General features: G+C 34.4%; 1 protein-coding gene across 2 annotated transcripts in view; it reads right to left on the reverse strand.

Annotated features, from left to right (window-relative positions):
• Positions 1-5,239: 5,239 nt before the first annotated feature.
• FUT8 (fucosyltransferase 8) overlaps positions 5,240-16,900 on the reverse strand; it is a 57,673-nt gene continuing 46,012 nt past the window's right edge. For both annotated transcript variants that reach the window (XM_056493144.1, XM_056493145.1), the window contains 2 exons: positions 12,383-12,533; positions 5,240-8,598 (listed from right to left, as the gene is read on the reverse strand). In XM_056493144.1, the coding sequence (XP_056349119.1) occupies positions 8,281-8,598; positions 12,383-12,533 (469 nt within the window). In that variant the 3' untranslated portion in view covers positions 5,240-8,280. The remainder of the gene's footprint in view (positions 8,599-12,382; positions 12,534-16,900) is intronic.

The following is a 16,900-nucleotide window of genomic DNA, read 5'->3' on the forward strand; positions in this document are numbered from 1 at the left end:
GAACTTGCTGGAGATGTTATTGCATAAATGAAGGGAGTAATGGACACTATTGTGCCTTGCATGAGCAGCATGCTTAGAAAACTTATTTACTACTTCCTTTCTATCAGACAACACTATTGCCTTGTTTTTAAAGTCTAAAATTAATTCATACTGGATAAAAGAGACTTAGGCAAACAAGTGACAATGTTGAGAGAAAAACTCACATAGAATTAGCTCTAACTAGTTCTTGTGGACTCCATATGTCTGCTGCCAGGAGGAGTCAACATTCTTTCTCAGACAGTAATAAAGAGATAGAAGTATTTTCAGACTTAAAGCTTACTTTCATTACCAAATTGTCAACAGCTAACAGTAGTAAGCTACTTGCTACAGGAGAGAAAATCTACATTGTGGATTTGTATGCCAGCAAGACCAATTACAGCTACTTCAGAAATAAAGTACCAGACTCTTATCAGCTGAAGAATGATATTATTTTCTTTTTTCAACCACTGTGTGTGGCTTTACCAAAAGCAAACCCTTCAAGAGAAACTACAAAGAGGGAGAAACATCAACCCTGCACTGAGAAAACCCAGACTGCCTCACTGCAGAGGCAGTACAGCAGAGCACCTGTATTAACATGATGCATCTTATCAGAAAGGAACAGGACTTTTTAGAACCAGTGTCCATCCAGCATGAAGCACAAAATAATGTCTGTCTGTTAAATGAATCCTGAAGGGGCAGCCCAGGAAAAGAACAACATGACCACCAGTTAATTACAAGACTGGCACACCTTTGTATCAAGCCAAACATTACCTTGGTTGCATCTTCTTGAGGCTTCTTCTGATGATTCAACAGATTTTATTCCTTTGAATAAGATACATAACTGTCTATGTGTGTACCATAAGAATAAAAAAGGGCATGAGTAATCTACAGACATTTCACCAAAAGGTGAGAAAAGCCTGTTATTCCAATGGCCCCTTCACTTATTCTCCTACTCAATTTTAAAAGCACAAAAATGAAGATATACACTCATGCTTACTGCCAATATTATCATTGACCAATATATACCAGACCAATCAGCACAGAAATGAACCTGTTTCAATTCACAGTTAAACAGATTTAGCATACACATGGTCAGTTATTAACTTATTTAAGCTATTAAGGAATGACAGCACAAAAAGTACACAAGATAATTTCTTAAATCACTGTGCTGTTTCAGAACCAAGGATGTAAACAGGCTATCAATGACAAAGGTCATTGGCATGTAGGAGATATCTAAAATAAATTACTGAATCTGACTTCTGATACTTGGATTCCTTGAGGGTTAAGTAATTTTTTTCATGCACACATAATGGCAAATAAGCAATATATATAACTAAACAAAATATTAATGTTACATATATAAAAGCAAGCACTAAAGATCATATTGAATTTAGCATTACATTTTATGGCTACAATTATTCATATTACTGCACTGTCTAGGGAATTCCTACTGAATGAAGAATCCCACTGGGACAAAGAGGTGGAAACACAAAAAAGGCAACTCCTGGGTCATAATCTTATAGTCCAAACACTGGACAAAAACAATGACAAGGCATTCAGAAACATACAAACAAGCTATATGAATCAGTGTAATAAAAAGCATCCATAGCACATCACCAGGCCCGGAGAAATATATTTTGAGCAGGGAGATACACTGCAACTGTAAGTTTTTAATATGAACAAAACAATTTTTCTGTTGTTCATAAACAAAAGGAACATTTAAGGGAATGAATCTATCAATCCTAAAACTATTACATAAAGATTCTCTAGCCCCTGCATAAACTCTATTGATGGTCAGGTTAAAAAATGGTCAAGCCAGCCTAACAAGATTTTATCTTTGCTGAATCTTATTCATAAGCAACTATCATTTTAAGAAAAACTAACACACCATCTGAGGCAAGAATGAAACTATCTAATTCCACAAGTCTGACCTTCTTGTATATAACAATTTTATTCTCAAGTGAAAACAAAATTTTATAGATTTCACAAACTGACCAGAGATTTAGAATTATAAACTCATCATCACAGGTCATTCTCCAGCAATAAGCTGAAGTACTGAAGCAAACTGCTCCCACCAACATAACAGAGGCCCAATTCCTTCCCATTCACAAAGCAGCGAGTAGGATGTCCTGCTTTTTGGTCTCTTTCCATTCTTCCAGGTTGCTACTGCTTGGAAAGGTGTCAGCAAATCTACTTGGCTCCTTTAAGAGTTGAATCTTCTTTAGACAGCCAAATTGGACAGCAATCTCTGCATTCAGTGGCTTCTCACAGCTGATCACAGCAATATCCTCATGGCTCTGCTTGCAGTAGACTAATTGACTGAACACAGTGCAGCTGTATTATACAAAACCCCCAACCTGCCAGAGAGGAACATTAAAACTAAGTTTAAAAAGAGGATTCCAAGGCTGAAGAGTAGCAAATTATCTGCATGGTCCTGTAAAAAGACTGCATCCACATTGTGTCTCTTGCAAATTAAGCTGCAGACATCAGTGTACAATAAGCACTAGCCAAAAGTTGATAGGGAATGCTATGAAAACACATCCTTCATCTGGTCAAGATACTTGTCGTGGTATGAGCTGTAAATCTTATTATTAAAGGCATTTCTATGCATTGTAAGCCTCCTAAACACTTATCAGGCACATCAGATTATAGTGTTGCCTCTTTGAGCCCTTAACTGTACTAATGAGGGACAACACAAAAACACCTTTCTAAAAAATAAAAACAAAATGCAAACATGCCAGAAATATAATTTCACATGTTATTATGAAACACCAGATACAGACTCGACCCTTGGAATCCTGGTCAAGTAATGACCACTGGGTAAGGAAATCAAAATATGTGAAGCAGAAAGGTGTGAAGAAGGTTCATACAACCATAGTCAATCAGGATCAGATACAAGTAGGTGCTAGGGATAATGGAAGAGCAAAAGAATGTCACAGTCTTCAGGAAACATCAATCTAGCTGCTTCTACTCAAATGGTGCAACTGAAGTATGCATTTAAGATGGTTAAGAGGAAATGAGATGAGGTCTGTAATATTTCTTGAAGAAAATGTAGGATATCTGGGACTTCATCTCACCATCCTCCAGAAAACCCTTTATAAATATACTAAAAGTAAAACAATACCTTGGGTTTGGATAAAGTGGAAAAGTCATTCAATACTGAAAGTAAAATGAGCACATGTACTGCCAGAAGTTATAAAACATGTACAGCTTAGAGCAGTGGAGATGGCTCCTCCCAAGGAGCCAGCCTGAGTGTGATGATAATTCTGAGCAATGGCAGAGACATTTTTGTGCAAACAACTGACATGCCTTTGCATTAATCCAAACTTGTTTGAATTGCAGTGGCAATAGGATTGTGCTGACAAGCTGAGTCAAAGGAAACAAGCATAAAAAATAAAGGGATTCCACTGAATATCAGCAAATATCACCAGCATTGTCTGTGCACAGTACCAAAAAGGGCTAAAGACCAGCAAGCATCAGGGGAAGGGATTCAGTAGTAATGCAGAAAGACCTCTCTCCCTTATGCACTAGATTCCTAAATAATCTTGTACACAGTAAATGCATCCAGTGATGCAGGCAAACAGACAAGCAATTCTTTTCTGCAGACTTGGGAATTTTATACTATCCTCTTATTTGTATCATGCAGTGCCACGTTTCATGCTTTTTAGAAATGAACACGATACTACAAAGTCAAACACAGCCTGTATGCAGTTCATATGTATAAATAATTTTCTTTGCTTCAGTCTTGTTCCTGGTAAGCTTGTGGGTAGATAGAGAGAACCTTGACAAAAATCTGGAGATTACAATTCCAGGGGCACCTTAGGGAAGTAGAATTTAGCTTTAAATGCAATTTTAATTCCATACTGTAAGAAAACCAAATAACCTTTTGAGCCCCTTGACAACCTGCTCCCATGCCATCAAAATAGGAATGAAACTGTAGTATAAAACAACCAAGAATCAGAATATGACCATGATATTTATATATGACTCAGACTGGTATCAGGCAAAATCAAAAGGAGGGTTGCAAATTCTATGTATGATTTCACTAGAAGAGGTCCTTAACCCAGTACAGAAATTTTTATTTGTAGATTTATAAGATGATATAGCAACTCATATTAAAAGCACAATGTCATGTCTTATCAGACTCTCTCTCCTTCCCATTTCCCAAACTAAGCAAGTTATTTTTACCTGGGTTCCTCAGTCACATCAGAGATTACATTGTGAAGAAACTAATGACCTGGAATAACCAAGTTCAATTCACTGTTATGAAAAGGTTCCAAATGGTAGATGGCATGAAGAAAAATCTCCCCCACCTTATCAAGAATTTGTCATGAAAATTTTCCACTTATTTTCTATTATGTTCCTAGCTCAGAAGACTCTTATTTTATAATTTATAAATTATAGACCCTTATTTTATAATTGAAAGCCAAAGAAATATAAAACCCATTATGAAGGAAACATTTACATTGTGAACACCTCTCTGTAAAAAATATTATCATCAGATCTCCTTTCAGAAAATTAGTAAAGGAGAAAAAACTTTGTTTTCCGTAAAGTTTTGTTAAAATTCAGTGACAGAAGGGTTAAACAAAAAACTTATCTGAAGGCAAACATTTAAAAATATGTAAAAACTTTGAAATAAACCATATCCTTCATGAACAAATCCTTAATACTCAGCAGTTTACATGGGCAGGAATTTGGTAGAGGAATCCTGTAAATCCCACGCATTTGACTGTGGGCTGGCGTGCAAATCAAGAACTCAGGTTGGTGGTACATCAGTGTCACAGAAGACCAGTTAACTGAATCACTCAGAATAAATTTCTTAGCTTCCAAGCAGCATGTAGAATATGAAGTTCCCAAAGATTACATTTACCTGGCAAGTAAGTTTTTACAAAAAATTATGAGAGTGATAATGTAAAACAGCAAAGAACACAAGAGTGCTCTTCATATTGGGTTTTATGTCTGTAACATGCATATGCACACACACGCACCAAGGTTTCTTAAGAGGGAAAATTTAATTAAACAGCAGTTGTTTAAGGGGGTATGAAGGCTTATGGATATCAGAGAAGGTGGTTTGGTATAAGGGGAAAATTACAGGACTAGACTGCTGCAGAGCTACAAGGTAAACAGAAGAAACACGACGTATGCTTGTATCCTCACAAGCATTCTGGGGAGTAACTTAATGAGTTCATAGCCTTCAAAAGATTCAGCTTTCTCCCAGGTGTTCAAGACAGAAGTTTTATTTCCTATTATTTCACTTTTCAGTGAGCTACAATAAAAATCCGGGGGGTCTCTTTTCCATGTACCCATGGATCCTTCTATAGTACCTAGATCCCACTGTACACCGAGAATAAAGTCTCGAATATTCATTTTGTTTAATATAAAACAAAACCAGTTTTAATGTACCAATGCCCCAGGATCCCAAAATATAACTAATTTGAAACAAATCTCTAGAAACATGCATCTAGCAAGCAGGGTATTGCTAGATTTCTTCCTCTGAGAAGAACTGAATTTTAAGCACTAGAGGATCATATGACCTTGGGGAATAAGATCATAGCATCTACATTAATACATCTCTGAATTATGAACAGTAATGCTATAATTTTGTACCATTTCATGATCATTTTCTCAAAGACGATGACCTAATTATTCATTAGGTACTTAGAATATGTAAGGAGGCATGTGTACCTTGCCAATGTTTTATCAGATACAGTCTGCTGAGGAATTGCCACATTATATAGTATATATACAACATCAGTTGTAGCAGCTGTTTTCAATTCTCTCATTACTACACCAGAAGACCTGCTTTTGCCTTTAGGCTCACCTCAGCTATTCTGTTATTTATTTTCTTTCTTTATATTTTTAACTGAGTTACCCAACTACAGAAAAATGTTAAGGATTTATTTATGAATACTATTTCTGAATCACACTCTAAAAAATGAGCTAGAAATGACGGGCTCTGAAGCTATAAGTAAACAGCTTAAAAAATAAAACATTTTCAAAATATATAAACCTATATCAATTAGCTAATGTAGTATTTGTGGAAAAACAATTTAACTTATCCCAAAATTAAAATGCATTCACTTAATTGCTGAGGAAAAAATGTGCATGAGTTTGGATATTTTTTTTCAATTTGAAAAGGAAAGTAGTAGTAGCCTTATATGTAAAATTCAAAATAAAGAAAAATAAAGTGCCTACATTTGTACCTCTGAAATACCACATTTGCCTGAATTAGTGGAAAAATTTATCAGCATCATTTAGACAGGAAACTAAGATAAAGCTGCTTCCTTAGCAGCTCCAAAATACAGAAACACCAGTTGATTCTAGGCATCTTTTGTGGCAAAAAAATCATCTTTAGCACTTCCTGGCTGCTCTTATTAATTTTCCATTATTGTTCAATCAGTCTTTAAATCTCATTCAATGAGCTCATATCTAAGCTCATTTTCACTGATACGCCTATTTAACATTATGGTAAATGCATCTTTTTTTCCCCCAGAGTTTTTCAACTTTTATTTTGTTATTCTTTTTCAAGACACAGAATAGTTTTTCAGTTGAGGGATACATTACTGGAGGGAATCTACAGGATCAGTTCTGCAAGTAATGTCAGAAAGTACTACTTTGTAATTCCTTCACATACCAATCCAGTTCCATCTCACCACTATTTCAATTGGAAGCTTGTTGCTGAACTGCAAATTGCCAGAAATTTCCTTTTAGTTTTCAGCCTAAAATTTATTCATGGTCAAGTGCATCCATTCATTATGTTAACACTGTACTTGGTCTATTCATAAACATAATTAAATATATTTCTGCTTTGCTAAGGTCAACTTGCCATGCTGTTTTAACCTTTACTCACGTGGCATTTCCTCAGTCTCTGCACAGTAAACATTTTCTGCACTTCCAGTAATCCAAACTGGATTGCACTAGAAGGTATCAAATGCTATTAAATATTATTTTTATTTGGAAACAGTCTCTTTGTCATCTTACATATTATATGTGTCTATATATACAACCATAAAAATTATTAATTTATTTGTAAAATTATTTTGTAAATTATCTCTTTTCTTAATGAGAGCTGACTGGCAAGAGATTTCAAAACACTAAGAATTACTAACAATCTTATGACATGCATAAAAATTCATCCTTGTATATTTTCTTGTAACCTACTATTTTTGGGCAAGCTGTTAGATTTTTTTAAGTAGTCCAGACTGACAGGTTCTATAAATGGGATAACCTGAAATATTTTAATTAAAATTATGTTGATTGCCAAAATGCTAAGTGGCCATCCATAATACCCTAAACCCCGCATTATTTTCAGAAGAGAAACAGAAAAGGTAAGAAAATAGTGCCAGAGGGTAAATGTAAGCAATTTAGCCACTGAAGTAATCCTGCTGTTACCTGCTGTCCACAAAGCTGAGCAGCACTGTGCACTATGCAATTGTTGCACAACATAATTGTTTTAAACTCCACTGAAACTCCAGCTACCTTCTCCTTCTTTTGTGGATTTTGTGCTGTTGGTTTTTTTTCAATCAAAGACAATGTCCAGAAATTACCAGTACTAAAAATCTGTTCATGGCATTGTTTACAAAAGCTCCTAAGAGACAGTGACTACTTTATTGTTGAATGTAACCTTTATTTTATTAATGATGAGAAGTAATCAATGGAATGCTAAAAAAACCCCAAACTTGTAAAGAAATCTAGTCTGAAATCTGAATCTGTTGTTTGAAGCAAGTTCAGTGGTCACGGTAACACCAGATGAAAGTGGACTCTTGCCCATTGTGAAACAGGCATGGCTCTTCTAAAAAGGTCACAAACTTTTCAAATATAGGCACCATGTTTCAAATTTTGCACATACAAAATATGTTCATGTCACTCAAATTACACAATGTGGCAGTGTTATAAGTCTGAACATTATTGTCAATTAATGGCGGAGAAAAGAGCCCAAAGCTCACGTAAGACTAATGACGGGGACAACTCCTGAAAAGAGACAAGAAGTATAAAACAACAGTTTTCCTGTTGTACGTGGGTTGGTGTGTGCATGTGTGAGAGTGCATATAACAAAAATGTTTAAGAGTAAGTTCAGACAATAGCCCATCCACTTGTTCTCAGCTTCTTCTCCAGTTTCATTGCAAAGGCTTTGATTTTAACTGCATGATAAAATGCAAATTCGAATCCAATAGAAACCAATAGTTGGTGAGTTGTTGACTGGTCTGAACCAATCAAAATCAAGGTTTTTTTATAATAACTGCTGAATGTCTTCCTTTTAATCTACTTGTCAGCCTCTGGGTATGTAGGATACTTGACTGTCTCAATTTTCTCCTTAACTTTATAGGATGGGTACAGGCCTGTTCTTCCTAATTTCCTATTGATGCCTTTTGAATAACCATCCCAGTGGTTTCCAGCTACTCCAATTATATCTCCAGGTTCCATAGGAATTTCCTCAGCAGTTCGTGGATGATGAGCATAAATAGCAATCTGGTTGTGAGCATTCTGTCCCCCAAAGTAGTAGATATCATCCAAAGAATGGAAATAAGCCGAAGCATCTGGATGCAACGTCTGCATAATTTCATAGGCAACTCGACACACCTTAGAAATAAAAATAGAAATCATTAATATTGTGTGTGACTAAAATATACCACAGAAATCAACAATATATAGTAATATACAAGAACATCAGGGTCTGGGTTAAAAAAACCAAGCAAAACCAAACCAAAAAACCCACCAAAAAACCCCCACAGATCCCTGAATGTTTGTTACTAAAAAGCATAAAATTTCACAGAATCTTAATTAGGCCTCTGGTGATCAGATTTGGTAGACAAACAAATAAATTAATAAATAGATAGATAAATAATTAGTACAGTCTGCTCTTCATAAAAGGAAAACATCTATATGAACACTAGCAATTCTGCTTTTTAAAATTAATGATTTGTAGCCAATCAAATGTAAAAGCAAACAATTTTTTTTTCTACTACTACTAAAAATTGTATTTTACTTCCCTTTGAAAAAATTTATAAATTTATATTTTCAAATTTATCCTTCAATGATGAGGCCTTGCATTTACTTTTCCAAAGGAAGTTCAAATTTTCACAACTAAACAGTTCCGTAAGTCCAAGGCTATAAAAGGCTGTTTATATTAGAACAGTGATAAAATTGTGACTGCTGGCAACTTAGAAGACAAATAAATGAAACTGAATTCCATCAAGATAATAATTATGTTGGTGAGAAGGAAGATGCATTTTTACTTGTCATTTTATGAAGGGAATTTTCTTCAGACTGAACACATGTTCCCACATCAGAATTATGTTATATTTCTCAGAGTTGCCAGAAACACAAAAAGCCTACCACTATATTAAAAAAAGATTTTTCAACAACTGTCTAGAAAGCTCTTCTCTGTCTGACTTGGGTACTGCAGGTTTTCTGACTTCAGACTTCCATTACTGCACCTTTCTCTAATTTTGCATAAGTTTGATAAAGGCTGATTAACAATACAACAGATTTCTTCAATAGGAAGAAGCATTTGAGCTTTTTCATAATTGTCAGCCTATGTTAATATAGTAAAGCTTGATTTTACTTTTATTTTCTTCCTTTGAAGACACAGTGAATAGAACTTTGATCAGTCATACGAGACGTATTTGTACTTTCTCAGCTCCTTTGAGAGAGGCATTTGCTTTAAAAATGTAATAGATTTCCTTTTATCCCTTTGCATCTGAACTTGAAAATAACTTTTCAGAAGTACCTTTCAGAAGATCAGGCTGAAGTTAATTATTTTGAAGTACCTGTTACACACCATAATATAGAAACAAATTTGATTACCCATATCCTTGCAAAAGGGTATTTATTTTATAGCTTCTGTGACTGTTTTTGTTTTGTTCTCTGCATGTGTGTGTACCCCAGGAAGCAGACATAATAAACACTATAAAGGTTTTAAATCTTTTCCATAGAAATGCTTTCAGCAAGTGTCTGACACAAAACAGTCAATATCTCCTCTCAGCAATTGTTTTCTTTTTAGCACCAGACCCGGGTGACTAAACTGTAAACTGTTGAGGACAGCAGGCAAAACATCCACAGGAAGAAATATACCTAAAGCCAGCCTCCCGTTTTTTATCTCCAGATCACTTGTTCTGCAGCCTGTATACCTACCTGTGCTATGAAAAATACAAAGAGTAATAAATTCTGCAAGGAAATGAAGTTATGTCAGTCAGAGGGAGCTATGACTTCAACTAAATGAAGACTGAAGAGACAAGAAAAACGTTTGTTCTCACGTGTAATCTTAATTCTCTTAACTACTATGTGGCTTTTCTATAAAAATAGAATAATTTAATCCATTAGTTAGTCTATCTAAATAGAATAAATTAATCCATTCAATTAATGTGACCTTGCTGAAAGATAGTGCCAAGGTAGGTTGTTTCCTCTGACTCTCCATTACATGACAAGACTAATTCCTTAACAACAGTATTTTAAGGAAATAGCTATTCTTCAACTTCTACCAGTGTTCTTTTAGTTTTGGCACCATAAACCCAATTAATACATGGGAATTCCTGATTCTATTCACATATAGCCTCATTCTCTCTTAATACCTCTGTAATGAAGTTTAGAGTCTTTTTGGATAAACGGGAAAAAAAAGTCAGCATAGAATTGATTAATGAGAAAGTACAAAAATACAACAAAAAGGAAGAATACATTTTTAACCTTATTTTCTCTTCATACTTATTGGACAAAAGGTGGGCATTAACTGCCTTATTTTGCTTACTCTCAATGCCAAAGTAACTATCAGTTTATTTAATTGATGAAAGGACAGGCATATCAATTCAAATGCTAGAGATAAGAGAATCAAATTTTAAATCCCTTGAAGGGAAACTTTATGAATAGTGGGAAACCTTGCAACAGACCTTAGGAAAAAAAAAAAAAGAAAAAGATAAATAGAAAAAAATAGAAAAATAATAATATAGAAAAGTAGAAAAATAATAATATAGAAAAATAGAAATAGAGAAAAGCCTTAGAAAAAATATATGAACATTCTGTATAGATTCACATTGTTGCATGCACAGAAAAATTTGTATTAAATTATTTTTGAGGAGTTTGAATTATTAAAGCACGATAAATTGTCTAGAATAAATTAAGTAAATTACTGCACCAAATTCATAGTCCAGCTATTGACAGTAACACTTGAATACAGGATGTCCTATACTTCAGTAGAATTTTCTGCAGCTCTGGAAAACCAAATATGTTATCCAATAAACAAGTCTACTGTGAAATGCACGGTGAAAGAAAATGAGAGTTGAGCTCAAAGGTACCCTCAAAGGGGATTGTACCAGATGCCCTCCAGAGCTCCTGATTAAACTGTATCACCTTTACTCTGTTGATGTATTTTAAACACATTCTTTCAAAATTACTCCAACACTTAAAATTCAATTACAATACATTCTGGCCAAGCCATCTGCAACTATATTTAAACTATGTTTATAACCAGGGCTTTATTTAAAGCCAATATTTATCATTTTAAACACAGCTATCTGAAAACAGTAATAGCAGAAAATATTACAGGTTTTTCATTAAGATTTTATCCAAGACTACACAATTCTTCCTTCACACTCTGAACTGTCTCTACACCAGTGCAGGTGTGGCATTTAAGACATACAGCTGAAGGTTTTGTTTCTTTCACATCCACATTCAGTGGATGTGCTCCCCCTAAATCAAACATTATTATTGAAGTGGATGGCTCCTCACAGCTCTTCTCAGTGAGGATTTTTACTTTGGATTTTACTCAGGCATTTGGTCTGAAACAGCCTGGATTAATAACCTTCTAAATATGCTATAAAATGTTATTCCCTCTACAGGATGTGGTGAATGGTAAATAAAGTGTATGCACAAGCATGATTGAGGGATAAGAGACTTTTCTATACTTTTTGTAGTTTTGCTGTCTTCTTGCTACTGCAATTTTATTAAGAATTCTGCCTGTCAATGTCAATATATCACTGAATTGACCATCTATTTATATTAATATTGTGTTACCTATTTGTCATTACAGTAGAGCAGAAAATTTACATTTGATGCTGTGAAAAGCATTTAGTTTTTATGTGAATTTTAACTTTTGGGTCTCATGTCCACTTCCATCTAACAGTACAATCATGTGTGATTGTGTCACCTAAGAGAATAACAACAAGGGCAAGTTAAAAACATTCAGTCTGATAGAAATCATATCTTGCCATATGTGAATTATGTGGATCAGCATATTAGCCATAAAATACTGCTTGGTGACTTTTTGATGTGCCTTTAATCTTAAAACAGGTTTTTATAAACAGAAGCATGAAGAAAACTAAGATTTAAAACTGGTATATATAATCAAAATTGTCTCTGCATTGCACTTTACCTGGGATGAAAATGTACAGACCAGGAAGTCTGCCTGAGACAGAAAGTGAATATCCAGAATGACACCTCTTAGGGAATTTTCAGTGTATCGGTTATGGAGTCCTGCTGACCAGGATATGGAGTTATCACTGATAAATTCATAATTTGGATACCTGTGAACATACAATACACAGTTAATAGCACTGTTCTGTTTATGTTTTTTAAGAAGCATTACCTCTGCTGCAAGATAAGGTTGTTAATTTGTTTTAAGGGAGTTTCTGCTTTACAGGAAATTAATTACAATTTTGCTGAACCCTCTAGAAAGTCACTGCTGCCTCCAAACATCCTCTCTCTTTATCTAGAAAAAAATAATTAAATAAAAAAGATCCTGTAAATCTGTCTGATACATAACAAAGTAGAAGTGAAAGAAATATCAGGAAGTATATACCACATTCTAGAAATAATGCTGATTTTAGATGAAATATACTCTGACCACAAAGTTTTCTCTACTGCTAAATAGGATATGGGATTCTGACTTTACTAGGCTACATGTATTACCACACTATTAGATACCAATTAGGACACTGCAAAAAAACCAGCCACCTGTAAAAGGGACATGTTAAATTAATGCATGTAAACTAATGAAAAGAAGGAAAAAAAGTCTTTCAAAGTTTTTAAGGTCATATGGAGAAACAATTTTGCAATTCACTGGTCAAAAGGAAATAAATGTAAAACTCCATGCCAATAAACTTTTCTTGACTTATTAAAAAAAAAAAATTAGTACTAATGCAAGTCAAAATATATCTTTTTTTAAATATGAAACTTTAGCTTATATTATAGTAAAATAAAAGATTTTTAATATGTAACAATAACTTTAAAAATTTTATAAATCCTAAAAATGCTATTAAAAATAATGGTCTTTCTCAAAAAATTTACACTTCTGTACTGGGGAACTGAAAGCTGAAAGGAACTGTGAAAAGGAACACAAATTAATTAAATTTTCAGTCAGCCTCCTACCATAGACAATTTTTACAGATGTAACAAAGGTGGTAACTATGGTGCTGTTACACAGCAGTTATATTTCAATCATGAAGTGCAATTCACATGACTAGCACAGAATTTCAATTATGCAGTTTATTATAAAATAAAACTACACATATAAAAGCTTTTTTTTTTTTAATTTGTAACTTCATTGCAAGCATAACTCAATACATTATATAAGAAAGCAAGAGAGCTAATATAATATTTATATGAACATGCCTAACTTATTCCATTTTAACATTAAAAGTAAGGAGAAACTGTATTGGAAAGTGAAATGGAACAATACAGCTGCCTTTTGTGACTACCAAATCAGCAAATTTCTCTCAAGAGCAAATCAAAACACTGTATGCAAAATGTCCACTTTTGATGTGGAATGTATGGGACAGCTTTAAAGGGTGTATCTGATTATCAAAGTCAGGGAAACATTGCAAACAATAAAAAATAAAACAAAAGAAAACCAACAGAAAAAAGGAAGAGAAGGTAGAAATAGTATTAGAATAACTGATTATACCCCTTCTGAGGAATTACAGAAGCCTACATGAAGCTAAAAATACTTTTTTCAGTAAGAACTCTTCCACAATTTTATCTCTGATCTTTTTGTGTCTAACATTTTTTGTCAGTATTTAACCAGCTCTCAAAACACAACGGATGGATGACACCACAACATTTGCCACATATTCTGTTATAATTTCCATTGTGTTAATCATATTCGTATTTTTTTTAAGGAAGAAAAAAGTACAGACCAAATAGAAACACATCATACTCTACTCTGAGAACTGGCTGAGAAACAGAGATAAGCATCAGTCTTATCTCTCAGTAAACAACTGTGGGTGGAGCAACACAAAGAACACTTAACAGAAGATGGCATTTCTAGGGACAACAAACACAGTAAAGATATTTGCACACTCCTTTCAAAGTTCTTGGTATCAAGAATATCACTAAAAATAATCAATTCCTTCAGACCTCAAAAATCAGAATCCATATGCTGAAAAGAACTTTTTCTGAAGAATCTGATTTCTTACTAGCCAAAGATCACTCTAGTAACTTTAAGGAATGAAGCACAAGGAATAAAGGTGTCAGATTTGATCTGGTAAAAAACAAAAGGTGAGAATTATTTACACATTTTTTTAATGCACACATTTAAAATGTTATCCTTCTTTATTTTATTCTGGAAACTGTCATTGAGATGCTTTTAGATCTGGTCTTCAATTTTATTTTATAAAGTTGATTCAAATTCATTTAACCAACGGTTTCAGAGCCCACTCTTCAAAACAATCATCAAAGCTTGTAATTTATCCACTCACACGTTTAAGTTTTCAAACAAGCACTTTTATGTTGTCTCCCACACACAATGCTTGGGAAAAGAGCTTTCTTTTAAAATGTGAGTGAAATAGCAGCCATACTCAGTGTGACCAAAGGATCTTCTGGTCCACTATCCTGTCTCCAACACAGGCTGAAAGCAGAGCATAAAGAAAAATACAGGAAAAGGCCATGTGCACACTCCTCTCAAGCTGTATGTGGCCCACTGAGTTCCTGGTGAGGTTTAATTCTCCTTCCCACTCATTACAGTGCTTGAGATTCTATTTGAAGCTATTCTTGCCACAAGGACTGCAAAGAATAAAGGAAATGAAACTACCAAAGTTCTATAGTCAGCTCTTGCATCCTTCCATTCCCTTTTCCATCTGTATTTATATTATGATTAATGTAAGGCTTACATTTTAAGTTTTTGGGGAATTATTTTTCTTTTTTTAAGTAGAACTTAGGCACAATCCTATTACTATAATTCCTGAAAGTGTAGAAAATTATTCATACATAATATATTGTCATATTTTTATTGACAGAAAAACCAAAACACAATGTTGTGTAGGATGCCTTCCAGCTTTACTCACATAGTTTCTTGTCTGAAACAGGAAAGGGCCAAATTGTGAATCGTGGGATCTCTTAAATTGGAAAAGACCTTTAAGACCATTGAGTCCAACTATAAACCCAGCACTGCCAATTCCACCACTAAACCATGTCCCAAAAGTGCCATATCTACATGGCTTTTAAATACCTCCAGAGACAGTGATATTACACTTCCTTGGGCAGTCTGCTCAAAGATAAAATTAAATAATGGAAACTGGCACAACTCTGTCTTCTTTGCATTGGATTACATATATGTAGTGTATCTCTTTCACATATCTAAAAATAACACCCAGTTCTTCTAAAGCTATCTAACAGATTCTTGAAACTTATTCCCTCTTATGAAAAATCAAAAGAAGGTGGGGAGGTAAGAGTTAAAAATCTTTCCTTGCTGCACCTAAAAGCCTCAGATAAGGATACAAATCAAGCACAGTAATGGGAGTGTTTCAAGTTTCTATTGGTTTCAGCAGCTGATAAGCTCCACGTGTAACTACAGCTTATCACTGCAGGTGCAAAGCAAGGTGGGGTCCAGGCTCCTGTTCTCAATTGCTAGGCCTGTGGAAGTGTCCACAACAGGCACTGAAAATTTTCTTCCCTCTGAAAGAAGATTGTGAGTATACATGTAAACAGACTGAGGGAGAAATAATGTTTTCTCAGGTCTTGCTCTAAAAAAAATTGTTGAATATAAGAGCTGTCCATCAGATTCTAGCATCCTGAAGCACTGCTGAATTTTATATATCAGGCATACTCTGACTTGGGGGGACGGGGAGGGTTGGCCAAACTACAGATAGCAGAAGGGAGGAAGGACATTAACCTGCTATTGTGGAAGTAAATAAACAGTAAAAAAAGGAGAAAAAGGAAAATACAGATGACTTTACAGGTAAACATTCTAGAAGGAAAAATGTGATTTGTTCAATTTTTGTGCTCATGTACAAAGAAAGACACTTAAATAGGTTCATATACAATCCTGAAATATATTAAATATGGTGTATTAAGAACTTATGTTTATATCATCTGTATTATTTTGAATACCTTAAAGAGTGAAGATACTGCAAGTAGTATTATAGACTAGAAACAGATGTACTAGACATTCAAAAATTTGCTTGTCAAAACTATAAAATCGGCCAAAGAAAAAGCAATTTACACCATCCCTAACACATCACTTATCCAAGATAAATAGTACAACCTCTGCTTACCAGCAGCTGTCAAATGCTTTAATCCCCTGATCATTACAGCTGTTGAACTCTCAACCCTGTTACTCTCCACTAAAATTGTTCTACATGATCCTAATTCTGAAAATAAATCACTTCTTTCCTTCTTTTGGAAATAGAACACAAACACTCTACAAACTGGTGGTAGTGACTGCACTATCTTTATTACTGTACTTGCAGTTGGTAGACGTCTGACTGCACGGGAAGTTTCTGAAACTTAAGTCAAAACATTTCTGTTTTCATGACTATGAATAGCTTAAAATACCTCTCTTGCTAGAAACAACATGCCTATTCGTGTGAATGTTGGCTAAATTTTCTTTGCTTAAATGCCAACACTGTTTGACAGCCAGTCACTCTCTTGTAGAGAGATACAGTACCTAGTACTT

This window comes from Oenanthe melanoleuca, chromosome 5 (assembly GCF_029582105.1).
Source record: "Oenanthe melanoleuca isolate GR-GAL-2019-014 chromosome 5, OMel1.0, whole genome shotgun sequence".
In the NCBI taxonomy this organism is placed as follows: domain Eukaryota; kingdom Metazoa; phylum Chordata; class Aves; order Passeriformes; family Muscicapidae; genus Oenanthe; species Oenanthe melanoleuca.